At 37.9% G+C, this 18,818-nt stretch overlaps 2 protein-coding genes across 2 annotated transcripts in view; one reads left to right on the plus strand and one right to left on the minus strand.

Moving 5' to 3' along the window:
- The window catches only part of LOC126077915 (translation initiation factor IF-2-like), a 420,687-nt gene that overhangs the window by 84,580 nt on the left and 317,289 nt on the right, over positions 1-18,818 (minus strand). The window lies entirely within an intron of this gene.
- The window catches only part of WDR75 (WD repeat domain 75), a 35,971-nt gene that overhangs the window by 1,432 nt on the left and 15,721 nt on the right, over positions 1-18,818 (plus strand). The window contains exons 2-8 of the mRNA XM_049887659.1: positions 6,104-6,233; positions 8,638-8,703; positions 9,692-9,782; positions 10,591-10,715; positions 13,148-13,218; positions 14,280-14,399; positions 15,464-15,552. Coding sequence (XP_049743616.1) covers positions 6,104-6,233; positions 8,638-8,703; positions 9,692-9,782; positions 10,591-10,715; positions 13,148-13,218; positions 14,280-14,399; positions 15,464-15,552 — 692 coding nt within the window. The remainder of the gene's footprint in view (positions 1-6,103; positions 6,234-8,637; positions 8,704-9,691; positions 9,783-10,590; positions 10,716-13,147; positions 13,219-14,279; positions 14,400-15,463; positions 15,553-18,818) is intronic.

Raw genomic sequence — 18,818 nt, forward strand, 5'->3', positions numbered from 1 at the left:
AATCTAATGAGGAAAAAGAAATACTGAGTAACAGATGTTTCATACAGTGGTACCGTGCAAGCAAATAAAAAGGGGAGAGTACTTCACACTGGGAAAATGGAGGTTTTTGAGGAGGTGACATTTAGGCTAGACCTAGAAGGGTAGGTGTTATTTGGACCAAGGGATGTGGATGGAAGGCATTCCAGGTGGGGGACAGCACAAGCAAGAAGGGTAGAAGTAAAGACCAAACCTGTTGTCTTTGAGTCAGTTCAAACTCAGAGGCATATTTATATTGAACAGCCTGTGATGCAGTTAGCTAGTAGGAGTGGTCTCTGAAGAGAACTAATGGGAAGTGAAGTTGGAAAGAGAACTTGGAGACAGGTATTGGTTGTTGTTTGGTCCAAGGATGGTGTTTTGTTTTTTATTTGTTTTGTTTGTTTTTTATTCTCTAAGTAAAGGTAGGGATGTAACATGATTGTGTTTCTTCAAAAATATTAATACAAAACTCATGTAGAAAACTATATAATATGTGTTGGAGAGTTGAGAGGTGGGTAGACTAGTATACTCAAGGTACAGCCATGGCCTAGAAGAAGGACTCACATAGTGAAAGTTTCCCATCAGTAGTAAGATCTTGGAAGACTGACAGGAGTTTCTCCCACCAATGACATTGAGGGAGGGCATTCCAGCAAAGGGAAGAGCTTGGTTTGGAGTTGGGGAGGTCATACACGTATTATCAGTATAGTTGCAGCATATGGCATAGGGAAATGGTAGAATAAGAGTCTAGAAGAGTGAAAACCAGGGGTTAGAAGGCTAGTGCAGGCATCCAAACTAGAGTGACTTTGGCCTGAACTAAGATAACATCATTGCGGATGGAGGGAAGAGACAGGTTTTTGGAGTGATTTTGTGATTAGGATTAACAGGGAGAGATATTGAGGTCAGTTTGGGCCCTATTGAGTTTAAACTCCGAAAACCAAGCCCATTGCCATTGAGTCACTTCCAACTCGTAGTGACCCTGTAGGACAGAGTAGAACTACCCCTTAGGATTTCCAGGAAGTGGCTGGAGGATTCAAACTGCTGACCTTTTGGTTAGCAGCCGATCTCTTAACCTAGTCATAGGTAGTGGTCAAGTTGAAATTGAGGACTGAAGTTTGAGGAGTTTAGGGATACACATTTTTTTGTTGTTATGTATATACCCATTGCCATCGAGTCAATTCTGACTTACAGTGACCCTGTAAGAGAGTAGATCTGCCTCGTAGGGTTTCCAAGGCTGTAATCTTTATGGAAGCAGACTGCCACATCTTTCTTACGCAGAGCAGCTGGTGGGTTTGAACCACTAACTGATTGACAGCTGAGTGCTTAACCACTGTGCCACCAGGGCTCCTGTTATCTACGTAGAAGTAATTAATTAAAACCAGTTCTCTAGCAAATTAAACCAGTTGCCATCGAGTTGCCACTGACCTATGGTGACCCTCTGTGTGTTAGAGTAGAAATGTGCTCTATAGGGTTTTCAGTAGCTGATTTTTCTGAAGTAGATCACTAGGCCTTTCTTCCTGGAGCCTCTGGGTAGACTCCAACCTTTCAGTTAGCAGCCTCTTGCACTTACCAATTTGTACTACCCATGGACTCTTCTCGCAGCTTAACAGGGTCATGGTGAACTCATCAAGGATTTTTTGAATGTCTGTTATCTAAAGTGCACCACAATGAGTTGGCTAGCTAAAGGAATAGGGTAGTTTTGTATTTTACCTCAAAGGAGCTTATCAAGAAAGCTGAAATAGTACACCAACAGAATTATGGAATTTAAGCAGCTTCATCTTGGTCACTAGGCCCTCTTGGAACTAGAACTAAAACTGTTTTGCCTATTTGACTGGGTTGTTGTGAGGTAAGTGGGGAGATGGGCGTGCAGGAAAGTACCTGGCATTCCCATACCAGACATTACTGATTCCCAGTCTAGTACCAATTCTGTCACATCCAACTGCATTGCACAGTGCTATGCATTGTAGCATTAGGGTTGCTTCAGTATGGACAACTGAAACAGCGGGTCATTCTTGCCTTTTAATTCCTAGACTGCCTTACTTTTTATGTTCCTAAATTACTGCAAGGTTAATTTCTCTGACTGTCCTCTTGCAGATCATTCTGGATACTGCTGCGATATAATTTCCCTAAAGTGTTGCTGTCATGGCATTACTACCCTAACACTTATTTCTAGTCTTGCTCAGAACTCTGTAACAGTTTTCTGTTGCCTTCCCATAACTACAAGTCTTCTGTCTGGCCTTCAGGGCCTTCCCTGATCTAGTTCAACTCTACTTATCCAAATGTGTTTCCTGCTGTTAGCCATTATGCACTCTGAACTGTGGTGCTCATGGGAATAGAGAGGAAGATCCAGCCAACTTAGAAACAATGCATCTCAATGCTTTGTTGCTTGTACATTCTTGATCTTCTTAGACAGTTTCCACACAGCCATGGTATTCCTGACCAGCTATAAGATACCATTGATTGTAAGATGTATCCTGATTTCTAAGATACTTGTGAAAAGTCAGGTATCTTAGAATTATAAAATAGGGTAGTAACAACCCCAGGCAGCATCAGAAGATTTACTCTTTCATTGTTTTGTAATAGTATTATTTTATTCAGTTAGTGTATAAGGCCAGGGGCCAACTACGGAACAGACCATCAATTGCTCATATGCAAGTTCAAGCTGAAACTGAAGAAAATCAGAGCAAGTCCACGAGAGCCAAAACATGACCATGAGTATATCCCACCTGAATTTAGAGACCATCTCAAGAAGAGATTTCACGCATTGAACGCTAGCGACCGCAGACCAGACATGTTGTGGAATGACATCAAGGACATCATCCATGAAGAAAGCAAGAGGTCACTGAAAAGACGGGAAAGAAAGAAAAGGCCAAGATGGATGTCAGAGGAGACTCTGAATCTTGCTCTTGAGCATGGAGCAGCTAAAGCAAAAGGAAGAATTGATGAAGTAAAAGAACTGAACAGAAGATTTCAAAGGGCCTCTTGAGAAGACAAAGTAAAGTATTATAATGACATGTGCAAAGAGCTGGAGATGGAAAACCAAAAGGGAAGAACACGCTCGGTGTTTCTCAAGCTGAAAGAATTGAAGAAAAAATTCAAGCCTCGAGTTGCAATGGTGAAGGATTCCATGGGGAAAATATTAAATGACACAGGCAGCATCAAAAGAAGATGGAAGGAATACACAGAGTCATTATACCAAAAAGCATTAGTTGATATTCAGCCATTTCAAGAGGTGGCATATGATCGGGAACCAATGGTACTGAGGGAAGAAGTACAAGCTGCTCTGAAGGCATTGGTGAAAAACAAGGCTCCAGGAATTGATGGAATATCAATTGAGATGTTTCAACAAACAGATGCAGTGCTGGAGGTGCTCACTCGTCTATGCCAAGAAATATGGAAGACAGCTTCCTGGCCAACTGACTGGAAGAGATCCATATTTATGCCTATTCCCAAGAAAGGTGATCCAACCGAATGTGGAAATTATAGAACAATATCATTAATATCACACGCAAGTCAAATTTTGCTGAAGATCATTCAAAAACAGCTGCAGCAGTATATCGACAGGGAACTGCCAGAAACTCAGGTTGGTTTCAGAAGAGGACGTGGAACCAGGGATATCATTGCTGATGTCAGATGGATCCTGGCTGAAAGCAGAGAATACCAGAAGGATGTTTACCTGTGTTTTATTGACTATGCAAAGGCATTCGGCTGTGTGGATCATAACAAACTATGGATAACGCTGCGAAGAATGGGAATTCCGGAACACTTGTGCTCGTGAGGAACCTTTACATAGATCAAGAGGCAGTTGTACGGACAAAACAAAGGGATACTGATTGGTTTAAAGTCAGGAAGAGTGTGCGTCAGGGTTGTATTCTTTCACCATACCTATTTAATCTGTATGCTGAACAAGTAATCCGAGAAGCTGGACTATATGAAGAAGAACGGGGCATCAGGATTGGAAAAAGACTCATTAACAGCCTACGTTATGCAGATGACACAGCCTTGCTTGCTGAAAGTGAAGAAGACTTGAAGTACTTACTAATGAAGATCAAAGACCACAGCCTTCAGTATGGATTACACCTCAACATAAAGAAAACAAAAATCCTCGCAGCTGGACCAACATCATGATACATGGAGAAAAGATTGAAGTTGTCAAGGATTTCATTTTACTTGGATCCACAATCAACAGCCATGGAAGCAGCAGTCAGGAAATCAAAAGACGCATTGCATTGGGCAAATGTGCTGCAAAGGACCTCTTCAAAGTGTTGAAGAACAAAGATGTCACCATGAAGACTAAGGTGTGCCTGACCCAAGCCATGGTATTTTCAGTCGCATCATATGCATGTGAAAGCTGGACAGTGAATAAGGAAGACCGAAGAAGAGTTGATGCCTTTGAATTGTGGTGTTGGAGAAGAATATTGAATATACCATGGACTGCCAAAAGAACGAACAAATCTGTCTTGGAAGAAGTGTGGCCCGAATGCTTCTTAGAGGCAAGGATGGCGAGACTGCGTCTTACATATTTTGGACATGTTGTCAGGAGGAACCAGTCCCTGGAGAAGGACATCACGCTTGGCAGAGTACAGGGTCAGCGGAAAAGCGGAAGACCCTCAACGAGGTGGATTGACACAGTGGCTGCAACAATGAGCTCAAGCATAACAATGATTGTAAGGATGGCACAGGACTGGGCAGTGTTTGGTTTTGTTGTGCATAGGGTCGCCATGAGTTGGAACCGACTCGATGGCACCTAACAACAACAACAGTGTATAAAACCCTTGATGATTGGGCAAATTCTTTTCAACAAACTCAATTGGGTATTGGGAATCAAAGAAAAATATGATCTCTCTTATAGGAGCTTATAGCCAATTAAGAAAAGTGGATATATAGATATATATGTAAACAAGCAATTTCAACGTGGTATGAAAAGTATTAGGGTAAAGTTATGCACATGATGCTTTGGGAGCACAGAGAAAAGGTCCAGCTTCGCTGAGGAGTCAGATTTATACCTTCTACGGTATATGACAAAAGCGTTCACCAGAGTAGGCACTGAGCAAACGTTTTTTGTTTAAATAACTAGAAGTCTTATATTTCTGGACTTTGTCCTGTGGTTATATCCATTATGAAAATGTTGTTGGGTGCCGTCAAGTTGGTTCTGACTCATAGCGACCTTATGTACGCAGAAGAAAACATTCCCTGGTCCTGCGCCATTCTCACAACTGTTGCTATGTTTGAGCCCATTGTTGTAGCCACTGTGTGAGTCCATCTCATTAAGGGTCTTCCTCTTTTTCGCTGACCCTCTACTTTACCAAGTATGATATCCTTCTCCAGAATCTGGTCCCTCTTAATAACATGTCCAAAATGCGTGAGATAAAGTCTTGCCATCCTCACTTCTAAGGACTATTCTAGCTATACTCTTCAAAGACAGATTTGTCCGTTCTTCTGGCAATGCGTGGTATATTCAATATTCTTCGCCAACACCATAATTCAAAGGCATCAGTTATAAAAATAGCCAAACAAATATTACCCCAACTTATCTACTTTGAATACTTCAGCAGCCTCTGCTATGTGGAAGAAAGCCACAAACCCAGAAACACCAAAGCAAACCAGCAGTTTAGCAACAAGAAGAAGAACTGTCATGAAGTCTTTGTTTTTTGCTACAAAAGAGACCTGGACCTCCCCTGTTGAAGCAGAGCCTTTGACTTAGCATTTGTTAGCTGGTGTCTCTAATAAGTGATGAGTTGGAGGACCGTGGAAGACACTGCTGTTAGGAACAGAGCCACTGAAAAGTAATAATTGATACTAACTAAGTGAGCACATAGCACAGTGTCTGCAGCCATGTGGTGAACAGAAAACTTGGTTAAGTTGGCTGTTTTCACAGGATGATTCTGTACAGCCTGTGCCCAAAGGAACAGGGCAGAGACTGGCTTCCTTAATCTGCTCTTCTGAGTTAATGAACTAATCAGCCTTACAATCATCCCCATAGCCTAAAACAGCACACAAATATGAATAAAGAGTTCTTAAACCTCTTTATGTTTTATTATGGACAAAAACATTATAGTGTATGTGAAACTTATTTTTCTCTTATTTTCAGGTATATCTTCTGTGTCTCCGGGGACTTCATTAAAGTTTATAGCACAGCTACAGAAGAATGTGTACACATATTGCACGGGCACAGTGATCTGGTCACCGGAATCCAGCTCAACCCCAACAACCACCTACAGGTGTCAAACTTTGAGCTGAACTTGGCTGGTAAACTTTTCAGGCCGTGAGCAGGGAATTAGCCCTGTTGATTCCTGATTCAGGATATTTTTTGTTTTTAAAATAGGGTCACACCTAGAACTTCTTTGCCATGATATATTCTGTGACCCATTTGTCCCACAAGATGCTAATAAGTATTATTTGAAAGAAGGGATCCTTGTCTGTATGAGTTTCTAAAATTCAGGGTTAAGAATAGTTAAATGGATTTAGTAATTGTAGGACTTCTCTGGTGCTTTCATATGAATTGTGAATATCCAAAAGTGATGTATGGGCAGTCCCCAGGTTACGAACATCCAACTTACGGACAACTGGTACTTAACAACGGACTGCCATAAAGCCTATTGTATTAAAACCTTGAATTAAACACAGTGGTTTGTAATAACGAACACACACACTACTTTGTGACACTCATGAAAGCATTGCACGGTTTAGGAGTGTTTCTTAAGCACTCTATACATTTAGAAAGGTAAAATATACACTACACACTAAAACAAACATTTGACTGACTGATGCTAAATAAGAACTGTATATACCTTTTCCAACTTACCTACACTTTTGACTTAAAAACAATGGATTTCATTCATAACCTGGGGACTGCCCGTCTGTAGTACTTGGTGTTTCTCAAACTTATTTGACCTCTGTATTCTTTGATTTCTTCAGAGTAGCTTGAGAGATTAGTAATGGAACACATTTCAGAAAATGTTGGCCTAGAGCTATTAACATGGTGGATCTGTCCTTTTAAAGTTGAGGCTCTTCAGGGTTAATGTGGATGGTACCTAATCTTAAGGCAGGTGTCTAGAAAAGAAGAAGGGCTTCTTTAGTTGGTGCATCTTTAGTTAGTGAATCAGGACAAACTTCAGAATCTAGTTTTGTCCGTATCTCCCCATTCCCCACTAGAAGCAGTCCTTGTATCTCAGAATTCAAGAATAGTGAAATAGAATTCTGTTCTTAAGTTTTAGCAAAGCTACAAAAGAGTTTTCTCTGTAATTTTTTGCTCTTGCTCTTGTTTTTGACCAACTTCCATTTTTCTGGATTACCAGTCTCGGCCAACCTAGAAGGTAGTACTTAAGAATGGATTTACCTTGCATTATCTGAGGGGAAGTAGGACATAAATCGACACTAAGTTTTTCCTTCTAAAATTAAATAAACTACTCTTGAAAATCAACTCACTTGATTGAAACTCAATTAACTCTTGTACAGGCCCTAAGCACCCGTTTTGTCTTTGCTGTCTTCTGAGGGTTTGACAGAACCCTCATAGCAAAAGTATCCTGTCGTTAAAACTGAAATTTGTGAAGTCTCTGTTACCAAGTTTTATAGCAAAACAAAAACCTCATATATGCATTGCATGAAAGATCTGTTTCATTTGGCTGAAAGTTAAAATTAGAGGAGAGCAATTGTAATGGATAAGTTTGGTTGAGGTGGTGGTGGGAGCAGAGGCTGTGGACCTAACCGTTGTGCATTAACCATTGTCTTGATAGTGGTTATATGTTTGACTTGTGTCTTACTGATTCATGTTTATTATTCTTACGTTATACGTAGTAACTATAATATTATATTTTCTACTTAATATAATTATTTGGGTAAATATTTTCTTACTCCAACATTTTTTGTTTCTATTTTCTGAAGCCATGTTCCCATTTGTATAGATCATAAAACTGTCACTTTTTTTCAAAGAGCTTAAAATTTTTCATAAACATTTTGAGCAAAGTGTTTTCACAATACAAACAACAACAAAATCTAGAATGGCTTTAATAAAACTAAATCCACTGGGACAAAATTATAAATATGTGTTAGTGAGGCTTTCTGGTACTACCAAAGTATGGTGCATGGAACAGTGCCACGAGCTGTTGGTTATCGGCCTTGATGAGATAAGTATAGAATGAGTGTCCTGAACTTTGTAACACTTTGATTTTGCCACAGCATGCAAGCACATAATAATGTCTGTTGTATTTTACAAAAGTCTTGGTCCTTGATGGATTAGAAATTAAGTTATTTTAAAAAGTTCCTTCTCTGATAATTTGAGAAGCACTTCTTTAGTGCCAATAAAAAGGAACTGGGTTTGTGAGAGAAGTAGCAACAATTTGAATGATTTTCATAACTCATTGCCTTACCATTTCCATCCTGAAGAAAGAGCCTTGGCTTTTTTTTCTCCTCAGTTTTAGTTAAAAACTTGAAATTGATGAATCTGCTTTCGCCAGAGGGTTGTGAGAGATTGTTTATTTTACCGAAATGAGTCTCTACCTCGTTAAAGCTGACAATAAATTAATAAACAGAAAATGTCTTCTATAGCAGCATTAAATTTTTCATTTGATATCTTATTGGATTTCTATTTTATTAACCAACTTTGTTTTATTTTTGCCCTTTTAGTTATATTCTTGTTCCTTTGATGGCACAATTAAGCTGTGGGACTATATAGATGGCATTTTGATAAAGGTACGTGGATTGATCTTCAGTTTTCCTTATGTGAAAAGGAATGGCAGCACACTTTAATGACAGACACATTGTTTCCTTCTGCAGTGTCTAATCTTTAGATATCCTTCCTAAGAAAGTTGTGAAATTCAAGCACCATAAAAGAACAATTTTAAACTTCTCACTAAAAGAAGGCTTAATAAAACTGGAAGAAAATATCCGCAAGGGATACTATATGTAGTATATTAAAAAACTCCTAAAAATCAATAGCAAAAAACTAATAACCTACTAGAAAAATTAGCATAGGATTTGAATATATAATCAGCAGAAGAAAATAGAAATCGCCAGTAAACCTGAAGAGATGCTTAACTAAAGAAATGTAAATTAAAACAAATGACATAGCTTGTGTTCTGTCAGATTAGACAAATTGCAGGTTGAAAAAAACGTAGTGATTAAATAAAAAAAAAAAAAAAAGCCACTAGGTAAATCCCTTTCATACACAATCAGTGGGAGTAAAACTGAAAATGAGTAAGTACCTACCCTTTTCTTCAGCAATCTCACTTAGAAGAATCTCTCATTAAAATAATGGCATGTATGTAGTCCCTGCAACATTGGTTATGGTAGGAAGAGAAATTTAATATAACCTTGATGTCAGTTGGTAGGGGACTGGTTAAAATTACGACGCATTCTTTCAGTATAATACTACTTGTTGTTACGTGCTGTCAAGTCGGTTCTGATTCATAGTGACCCTATAGGACAGAGTATAATTGCCTCATAGGGTTTCCAAGGAGCAATACTATAGTTAAAAAGAATCAGATAGATCTATATGTATTAACCTTGAAAGGTTATTCAGTAAATATGTATTGAGTGTCTTATAGACCAGGCACTGATTTGGTATAGGGGATACAACAGTGAGCAACACAGATAAAAATCCCTGCCCTTAGGGAACATAATGCTTTATGGAGAGAGAGGGTAACAAGCAATAATCAAGATGATGATTTTTGTCTTTCAGACTTTCATAGTTGGACATAAACTTCATGCCCTCTTTACTGTTGCCCACACTGAGGATTCTGTCTTTGTAACAATAAATAAAGAAAAACCAGGTATAATATAATTAATTTATTTTTTCTTTTTGTCACTGAGTAGATAGATTTTGAAGGTACAACTAACAGAATTTGCTGATGATTCGATGTGGGATTTGAGAATAGTCAAAGATTTGGTCTAAGCAGCTAGGTAAAGGATGGTGTCATTTACTACAAAGGGCAGTGTTGAGGAAAGGCTAAGTTTAGAGAGAAAAATCAAAAATTAAAAGCTTGGGCATGTAAGTTTTGATATGAGTGAGAACACTGGAAGAATCAGTAGTTTAGAGGACATAAAAAACAGGAAAAATAGTTCAGTGTGTTACAGAATTTTCTATTCACTGTAAAGTCAAAGAAGGTGAGGTAGCATGGTAATACAGAGTTATTTCTGCTTGAGAAACTTTTTTAAAGGATGTAAAGAGAGGAGCATGTCGATACTATGGAAAAGGAGATTTATCAGTAAATGTTGTGGGAAGCCCAACATTTCTGAAAGTTCTCTCAGGTGGTTTGTTGCTTTTGGCTGTTCAGTTACCAGTATTCATATTTCATCTCCATTTTAATGCACAGCTTAGTACTTTGGAATGTAGAATGTACCAGTAAGATGCAAGTTGCTTTCTATATATGTTTAGGGTATGTATGTATGTATATGAGTTGTAGAAATAAACTTCTATTTAAAACAAGTATATTCAAGCAGAGAGCCCCGTTTGGAGGCACTTTTTAAGACATGGCATTAAATGAATTCTAGAGTACTGATAACAGTTTCATATGAATATATGTATGTTTTTACTTTCTCTAAAGAAGCTTTGTATTAATAATAGCTTCCTTTGGCTAGATACATTTCAGCTGGTTTCAGTGAAGCTACCAAAATCATCAAGCCAGGAAATAAAAGCCAAGGAGATATCCTTTGTTTTGGATTATATAAACCAGTCACCTAAGTGCATAGCCTTTGGAAATGAGGTAAGTTTTGTTTTGTTGGTTTTCATTTTTTGTATATAAAATCTTTTCCTGCAGTCTATCCTCTGAGCATAGTATTTTAATTGTTTTAGTATTGCCTTCATTTACTGTATTTTTTGTTAGCAACTAAAAAAGTCTGTTTCAGTGCTTTAACATGTATTTATGGTATAGATTTTCTTGAACCATCCTAATTTTTTATATTCTAGCCTATTGTACCTATAAACCCTCTAATTTCCCCCCTTCAAAAAATAGTGTTTTGGCATTTGTGCAGTATTTTTCAGCTTGTCCCACGTAAAAGCCACTCTTTTTATTTTAGACTATGTCTTTAGAAAAAATAGCCACTTTATCCAGAGTTAAGATGCCCATTATAGAAAATTTGGGGATTACAGAAAAATATAGTGAGGAAATAAAATCCATAATATCACCAATGATAATATTTGAGAAATCTCCTTCAAGTCTTTTTCTTAAAACCCAAGTCAATGATGTATAGCAACCCTATAGGACAGAGCAGAAGTGTCCAATAGTTGTCTCCAAGGCTGAAATCTTTACGGAAGCAGACTGCAGCATCTTTCTCCCACAGAGTGGCTGGTGGAGTCCAACCACCGACCTTTTGGTTAGCAGCCGAGCTCTTAACCACTGTACTACCAGGGCCCCTTAGTCTTTTTCTTACACGTATATAAAATAACTTTTCCAAACTGAATTAGAATCTGAAGACTTTTTTCTGATTTTTTTCCCATTTAAAATTACAACATAAGCGTATACTTAAATGTTCTTCAGGGATAATAACTGTGTAGTGCTCCATTATATGAGCATACTGTGATTTATTTAGCCATCCTCTATCATCGCTTACCATTTTTAAATCAAGTATGAACAAAACCCCAGAGTATCATTGTGGTGCCATGTGTTTAGCCTTAAGTTTTATGGCATTATTTGGCTTTGTTTTAGAAAGAGTTAATTTCTCAGAGTAGAGAAAAATCTTGAACATTATTAACATTTAAACGTTATTACTATTCTTCAACATAGTAGCCATCACGTAAGTACAAATTAAAACCACCGTGAGATAACACGTCACATACACTAGAACAGCTAAAATTAAAAAGACAGATAATATCAATATTGGCAAAGGTGTGGAGCAACATAAAATCTACCTTCCCATGACCCAGGAATTCCACTCCTAGGTAGGGAAATAAAAACACACGAACAGAATGACTTACACAAGAATGATTATTATTCCTGATACCTCCAAAATGAGAATAATCACATGTTGATCAAGAGAATAAACAAATTATAATATACACTTATTCAGTGGAATGCTGCTCAACAATAAAAAGGAACTAACGACGATACATACAGTAGGATGGATGAGTCTCAAAAATACAATGTTGAGCTAAAGAATCCAGACACAGAAGAGTGTATATTATGTCACTGTGTTCATACGAAGTTCTAGACAGGGCAGAAAATAAGCTATAGTGATGGTAATAGTTGCAGGAGACAGTGCGATGGGTAACAGCGGGAAAGGGACACAAGGGAATGTTCAGAGGTGAAAGAAACGTTCTAAATCATGATCATAGTGATGGCTGTATGGGTGTGCATATATGTCAGAAATTGCATTTTATTGTATATACATTATGCCTTAATGGAATTTTTTTTTTCTATTTAAAGCTAGAGAGTCTAGGTTAGGATTTAGGACCAAAGCTGATCTTTTTATTTTCTGTCATTATCTTAAAAGTACATTATCCTTTCTATAGCTAAAGTGTATCATTTATAGTAATATATTCTTAATCTGCCAAACCAAATTATTGGTACTGTGTTAACTTTTGTGATGAGAATATTTCTTAAAGAGTACAGGCAGTCCCCAGGTAATGAACAAAATTCATTCCTGAACCTGTGTTTAAGTTGAATTTGTAGGTAAGTTGCAACAGATACGTGTGATTTCTTATTTAGTGTCAGTTGGCCAAATGTATGTCTTAGTATATAGTATATATTTTACATTTCTATGCATATAAAGGAGCCCTGGTGGTGCAGTGGTTAAGAGCTCAGCTGCTAACCAAACGGTCTGCAGTTGGAATCCACCAGCCATTCCTTGGAAACCCTGTGAGGCAGTTCTCCTCAGTCCTATAGGGTCGTTAATGAGTCAGAATCGACTCGACAGTGAGTTGTTTTTGTTTTTGTTTTTTAATGCATATAAAACACTTAAGAAACTTCCATTCAAACCGCACAGTGTTTTCACGAGCATCACAAAGTAATGTGTGCATTTGTTATTACGAACCATTGTATTTAACTCCAATTTTTAATATAATAGGCTTTACGGCAGTCCATTCTTAGGTATGAGTTGTCCCTAGGTCAGACATTTGTAACTCACGGACTGTCTTTACCATTTATTGTATTGAATCCAGTTTTGTGAGTGTTACAGTATCTTCTCTTTGAAATCCTAGGGAGAATATGTTGCAGCAGTACGGGACTTTTACTTGTCTGTTTATTTTTTCAAAAAGAAAACAACATCAAGGTAAGAATTCCTTTTTGTCAGCTTTATTTTATTTATTTAAGGGTGTGTTATAATTTTGTTCCGTACTTATGATCCAAAACCATCTCCAATTTCATGTTGCTAGTGATGGTGACACAATGAGGTGTAGAGGTGTAGTTTTTAATCCACAGTCAGTAGGGTGCGGGAATCATTAGTCACAAAAAGCTAGGGAACCTTTTGCAGACAAAAGCCCCTGTGCAGCTAGATTCTGGTGTGCATACTTAGTGCCAAAATTGGATGTAGTTTGAAAAGCCTTCTCCAGGTACTTCTAATATTCATTTTATGGATATAGGAAGTAATACAGGCCTTCAAATACCTGTTTAAAATGAGAGAAATTTAGTCCATTTGAACCCCACTGCACCTCAAATTACATTTAAAATGGGGATACTAGCTGCCTAGTAGAGTTGTGAGGATGAATAAGGTAGACATATAAAGAGACTAGTGTTAAGCATTGAGTAGTCACTCTTTAAGTGACATTGTCCTCTCTTCCCTATTACTCTGCCAAGATGGACATTTGTTTTTCTTTGTGGTACATTAAGGATTCTGACTTCCTCAGAGCCGGTAGATTGCCAAATACTCAGTATAAGAATAGAAAATAGCCTAGATATATAATAGCAGTAGATTCATGCCTTTGGGTCTATCCCTTAGACATATTAGCCAGTTGTCTCAGGTATAGTTTCTTAGGCTTACCCGTACCTCATGATACAGTGTACTTCAGCAAGATATTTGAACAAGTGTTGCCTATCCCAAAAAGCCATTAAAAGCACTACCTTTTTTTTTAAATGTCAGTGGCCTCCTTAGGCCAGTTACTGTAGAATGTTAGTCATGTGACGTTTGTATTTGTATATTTATACATGTTTACAGAATAAAATGCTTGATTCTTAATCAGAATTTTCTTTTTTTAAAAAGTCTTAACATTTCTATTGACTGAATTCTGAGAGTTCTCTAATTTGATTAATAAGGATGAGAACTTCCTTTTACTTAACTACATCACCGCTTACAAGAGACTTTAATAATAAAGGGAATGTTTTTTTTCCTCTTAGGTTTACTTTATCATCATCAAGAAATAAGAAACATGCTAAGAACAATTTTACATGTGTTGCATGCCACCCAAAAGAAGATTGCATAGCATCCGGCCACAAGGATGGCAAAATTCGTCTTTGGTCGGTTAATTCATGAAGACTGGTGATCACTTATGTGCTATTTTATATTAGTCCTGCAGAACAAGGCTATCTCTGGATCCAGTAAAGAAGAAAGTACTGAAAAGCCACTGTTAGAAATGGAAATTAGGCTTCTGTTGCTGGCACCCTTTCTTTTATTACTGTGTTTTTCATTTCATGTAGTTACTATTTTAGAATTTCTGACTTTGGGTTTATAGGGCATCTTAGTTATCTAGAACAACAACAGATAACTAACTGTTGGCGTAGTGGTTAAGTGCTACGGCTGCTAACCAAAAGATCGGCAGTTCGAATCCACCAGGCGCTCCTTAGAAACTCTATGGGGGCAGTTCTACTCTGTCCTGTGGTGTTGCTATGAGACGCAGTCAACTCGATGGCAGCAGGTTTTTGGTTTAGTTATCTAGTGCTGCTATAACAAAAGTACTTCAAGTGGATGGCTTTAATAAACAAATTTATTTTCTCCAGTTTAGGAGGCTAGAAGTCTGAGTTCAGGGTGTGGGCTCTAGGGAAAGGCTTTCTGTCTCTTTCGGCTCTGCAGGAAAGTCCTTATCTCTTCAGGTTCTGCTCCTGGGTGATCTTCATGTGACTTGGCGTCTCTCTTCCCCCATCTCTGCTTTCTTGTTAAACCTTTTTTGTATCTCAAAAGAGAATGACTCGAGACACACTGCCTCATTAATAGAGATAACCCATTCCCAAATGGGACTATAACCATAGTTGTAGAGGTTAGGATTTCCAACACACATTTTTGGGGGACACATTTCAATCCATAACACATTGCAAGTGAAAAATTCCACGTTGCCCATAATCATTCTAATGAAGAAGACTTTCAGCCTTTGCTAAAAAGGAAAGTGTGACTATAGTGAATACCTGGCTAGTAGTATACCACAGATGGTTTATTTGTAGTGTTGACCTGGGTTAGAAATAGAAAATGTACAATTTGCACATTAAAACCAGTAAACTAAATATTATGGTTCATTATGGTATTTGGCACACCATTATTTTCAACTTATGCCTTTGGACTAATTAAAGGTTTTGTTTTTGTCCACTAGGAGAAATTTTGATGATGATAAGAAATACACATACACATGTTTACATTGGCATCATGATATGGTCATGGATTTGGCCTTTTCAGTAACAGGTAAGTGCAGATGGGAAGTATGTGAATCATTTTCATTCATTGTGTTTGCAGTTTCAAAGATTTAGAATTGAATGGGCCAAGTGAATTGTAAACACACACCACCCCTGTGTTTTGGGCTTTGCTGTGCACAATACTATATACTTTAGGTTTCAAAGTGCTCAAGTTTCAAAGTGTACACCTGTGGTAAAGTCCTTTTAACATAAAGGACGTAATCTAATTGTTACTTTTTTAATATTTGTCTCCATAGGTAAGTACTTGTTAATAACTGTAGCTGCAGTTTATCAGGTACAAAAGACTATGCTAAGGCTTTCTGTCCAGTATCTCATTTAATTCTTGACCCTATGAAAGAGGAATCATTCTCATTTTACAGAAAGAGGTGAGCTTTGGAGTTGGAGATTAACTTGCCAAAGACCACATGGCTAGTAAGTGGGATTTGAACCTAGGTCTGATTCCAGAGCTCATGTCCTTGACTATTAGAGTGCCTCATCCAACGTTGACTACTTTAAATTAATTCAGACCTTTGTTCAGTTTAAGCTGGCTGTAATGAGTAAAAATACATCTTTGAAAACAGAGTGGTCTTGACCAAAAATATGAAGAAGTACAGTTTGTCTTTGGTTACCCGTTCCTCTTTCAGCAACATCGTTCCCATGTGATTAAAATTATGTCAGTATATTGTGGCTGCTCCTAAAAATAGGAAGCTAGATACTGGAGAAGATAGTGTGCTTAGTCTAAGTGAGAAGGCAGGAAAAAAAGAGATTTTTCTTTCTTCAGGTCTTCCCAGAGTCTGTCAAGACAAGTCTTAGATGCCACCATGTGTTCTGAATCTGTACAGTGTTCTGTGGGTTTAACTTACTAGAGCCCCGGGAAATAGGAGGCATCTTTAGCCTACATGTACTTTGGGTTTGGGGAGCAGTGACTAGTGTATGAGGGTGGGACCCAAGCTAACACACTTAAGAAGTAGTATGACAGAAGTATAATTGTAACCTATGGGAATTAAAAATAGAAACGGAATGAAGAGAATTAGCTCTACTGAAAAAATGCGTTGACTACTCCTAGATCTTCTCTGCCCTCAAAAAATAAAAAGGAGTGTGTGTGAGGTATGTATGTGTACACACGTGTGTTCCAGGCAATGTCTTCATTCTCTCCTAGCCTTGGTCATTGCTTCTGTCCTTAATCCCCAATCCTGAATGTCCCAGTGCTAAAAGGTAAGGCCACTGCAGAAAGCTGTGACTGCTAACTACTGTGAAAGGAGGTAGACAAGATGGATAAGGGCAACAAATCAGAGAAAGTTGTAGTCACAGTAGACGCCAAATTGGTCATTTATCTACACAGCAGGAACAGGAACCACAGCAGAGAAAAAGAGATAAGAAATATGTGTCTTTTTTTAAATTATACTGTTCTTGCATGTTTAGACATCTTCAAAATAAAGGCTTTTATTGGGGAAAAAATGATATGAACAACTTCATGTCAGTAATTTATATGAAGTGGACAAATTTCTGAAAAATCATGACCTACCAAAACAGATCCAAAAAGAAATAGAGAATGTTAATAAATGCACATCTTTTAAAAAAAAAAACTTGAATCGTTTATTTAAAATTTTTCCACAAAACAAATAAACATCCTCTAGGCTTATAGGCTTCACTGATAACATTGTTCCAAACATTTAAGGAAGATACAAACCAATTCTACACTCTACCTGGTAACAAAAAAAAATACCACTTCGATGCATCCGTCATGTAAGTTCACATGGTTTAGTTCTCTTGCTCGCTCGCCCACTTGCTCTCTTTCTTCTCTTTCTTCCCATTCCCCCTTCTCTCCTTTGGCCAAACTATTGGAGAGTTAGTTGTAGATGTCTTGATATTGCACCTCTTGGGTGGAATATTACATGGGTAGATGATGATGTGACTTTCTCCATGCATCCAGGATGGAACAAATTGTATCAGTATGTCCCATCGTTGTGATGTGAAGTTTGATCACCTCATGGTAATTTTATTACCTTAATCTGCCCCCATGGATCTGTCAGTTTGTCATACTGTGGGGGCTTGCGTATTGCTATGATGTTGAAAGCTATGTCACCGGTATTCAAATACCATCAGGGTCACCCACGGCGGACAGGTTTCAGCTGAGCTTCCAGACTAAGACTAGGAAGAAGGGCCCGGTGGCCTACTTCTGAAAAGAATTAGCCGATGAAAACCTTCATGAATAGCAGAGGAACGTTGATATAGTGCCAGAAGATGGACCTGTCATGTTGGAAACCACTCCGAATTCAACTGGGGAAGAGCTGCCTCCTCAAAGTAGAACCGACCTTAATGACATGGATGGAGTGAAGTTTTCAGGACCTTCATTTGCTGATATGGCACAACTCAAAATGAGAAGAAATAGCTGCAAACATCCATTAATAAACAGAATGTGGACTGTATGAAGTATGAATCTAGGAAAATTAGAAATTGTCAAAAATGAAATGGAATGCATAAAGATGTATGTCCTAGGCATTAGTGAGCCAAAATGGGCTGGTATTGGCCATTTTGAATCTGACAGTCATATGGTCTACTGTGCCAGAAATGGCAGCTTGAAGAGGAATGGTGTTGAATTCATTATCAAAAAAAAATTTCAAGATCTATCCTGAAATACAGTGCTGTCAGTGATAGGCTAATATCTGTATGCCTATAAGGAAGACCAGTTAATAACACTGTTATTCAAATTTATGCACCAAACACTAAGGCCAAAGATGAAGAAATTAAAGATTTTTACAAATTTCTGCAGTCTAAAATTGATCAAACATGCAATCAGGATGCATTGATAATTACTGGTGGTCTGAATGGGAAAGCCAGAGACAAAGAAGAAGAATTGGTAGTGAAAAAAAAAATGGCCTTAGGAAGTGATAGAAATGATGCTGGAGACCACAGGATTGAATTTTGTAAGGCTATGACTTCATTGCAAATACCTTTTTTCACCAACATAAATGGCAATTGCACATATGGACCTTGCCAGGTAGAATACACAGGAATCAAATTGACTACGTCTGTGGAAAGAGACAATGGAAAAGCTCAACATCGTTAGTCAGAACATGGCCAGGGGCCGACTGTGGAACAGACCGTCAGTTGTTCATGTGTAGGTTCAAGTGAAACTGAAAAAAATGAGACCATGTCCATGAGAGCCAAAGTGATCTTGAGCATATCTCATCTGAATTTAGAAACCATCTCAAGAATACATACAACACTTTGAATACTAATGATCCCAAAGACCAGACAAGTTGTGGAATGACA

Source organism: Elephas maximus, chromosome 6 (assembly GCF_024166365.1).
Source record: "Elephas maximus indicus isolate mEleMax1 chromosome 6, mEleMax1 primary haplotype, whole genome shotgun sequence".
NCBI lineage: Eukaryota > Metazoa > Chordata > Mammalia > Proboscidea > Elephantidae > Elephas > Elephas maximus.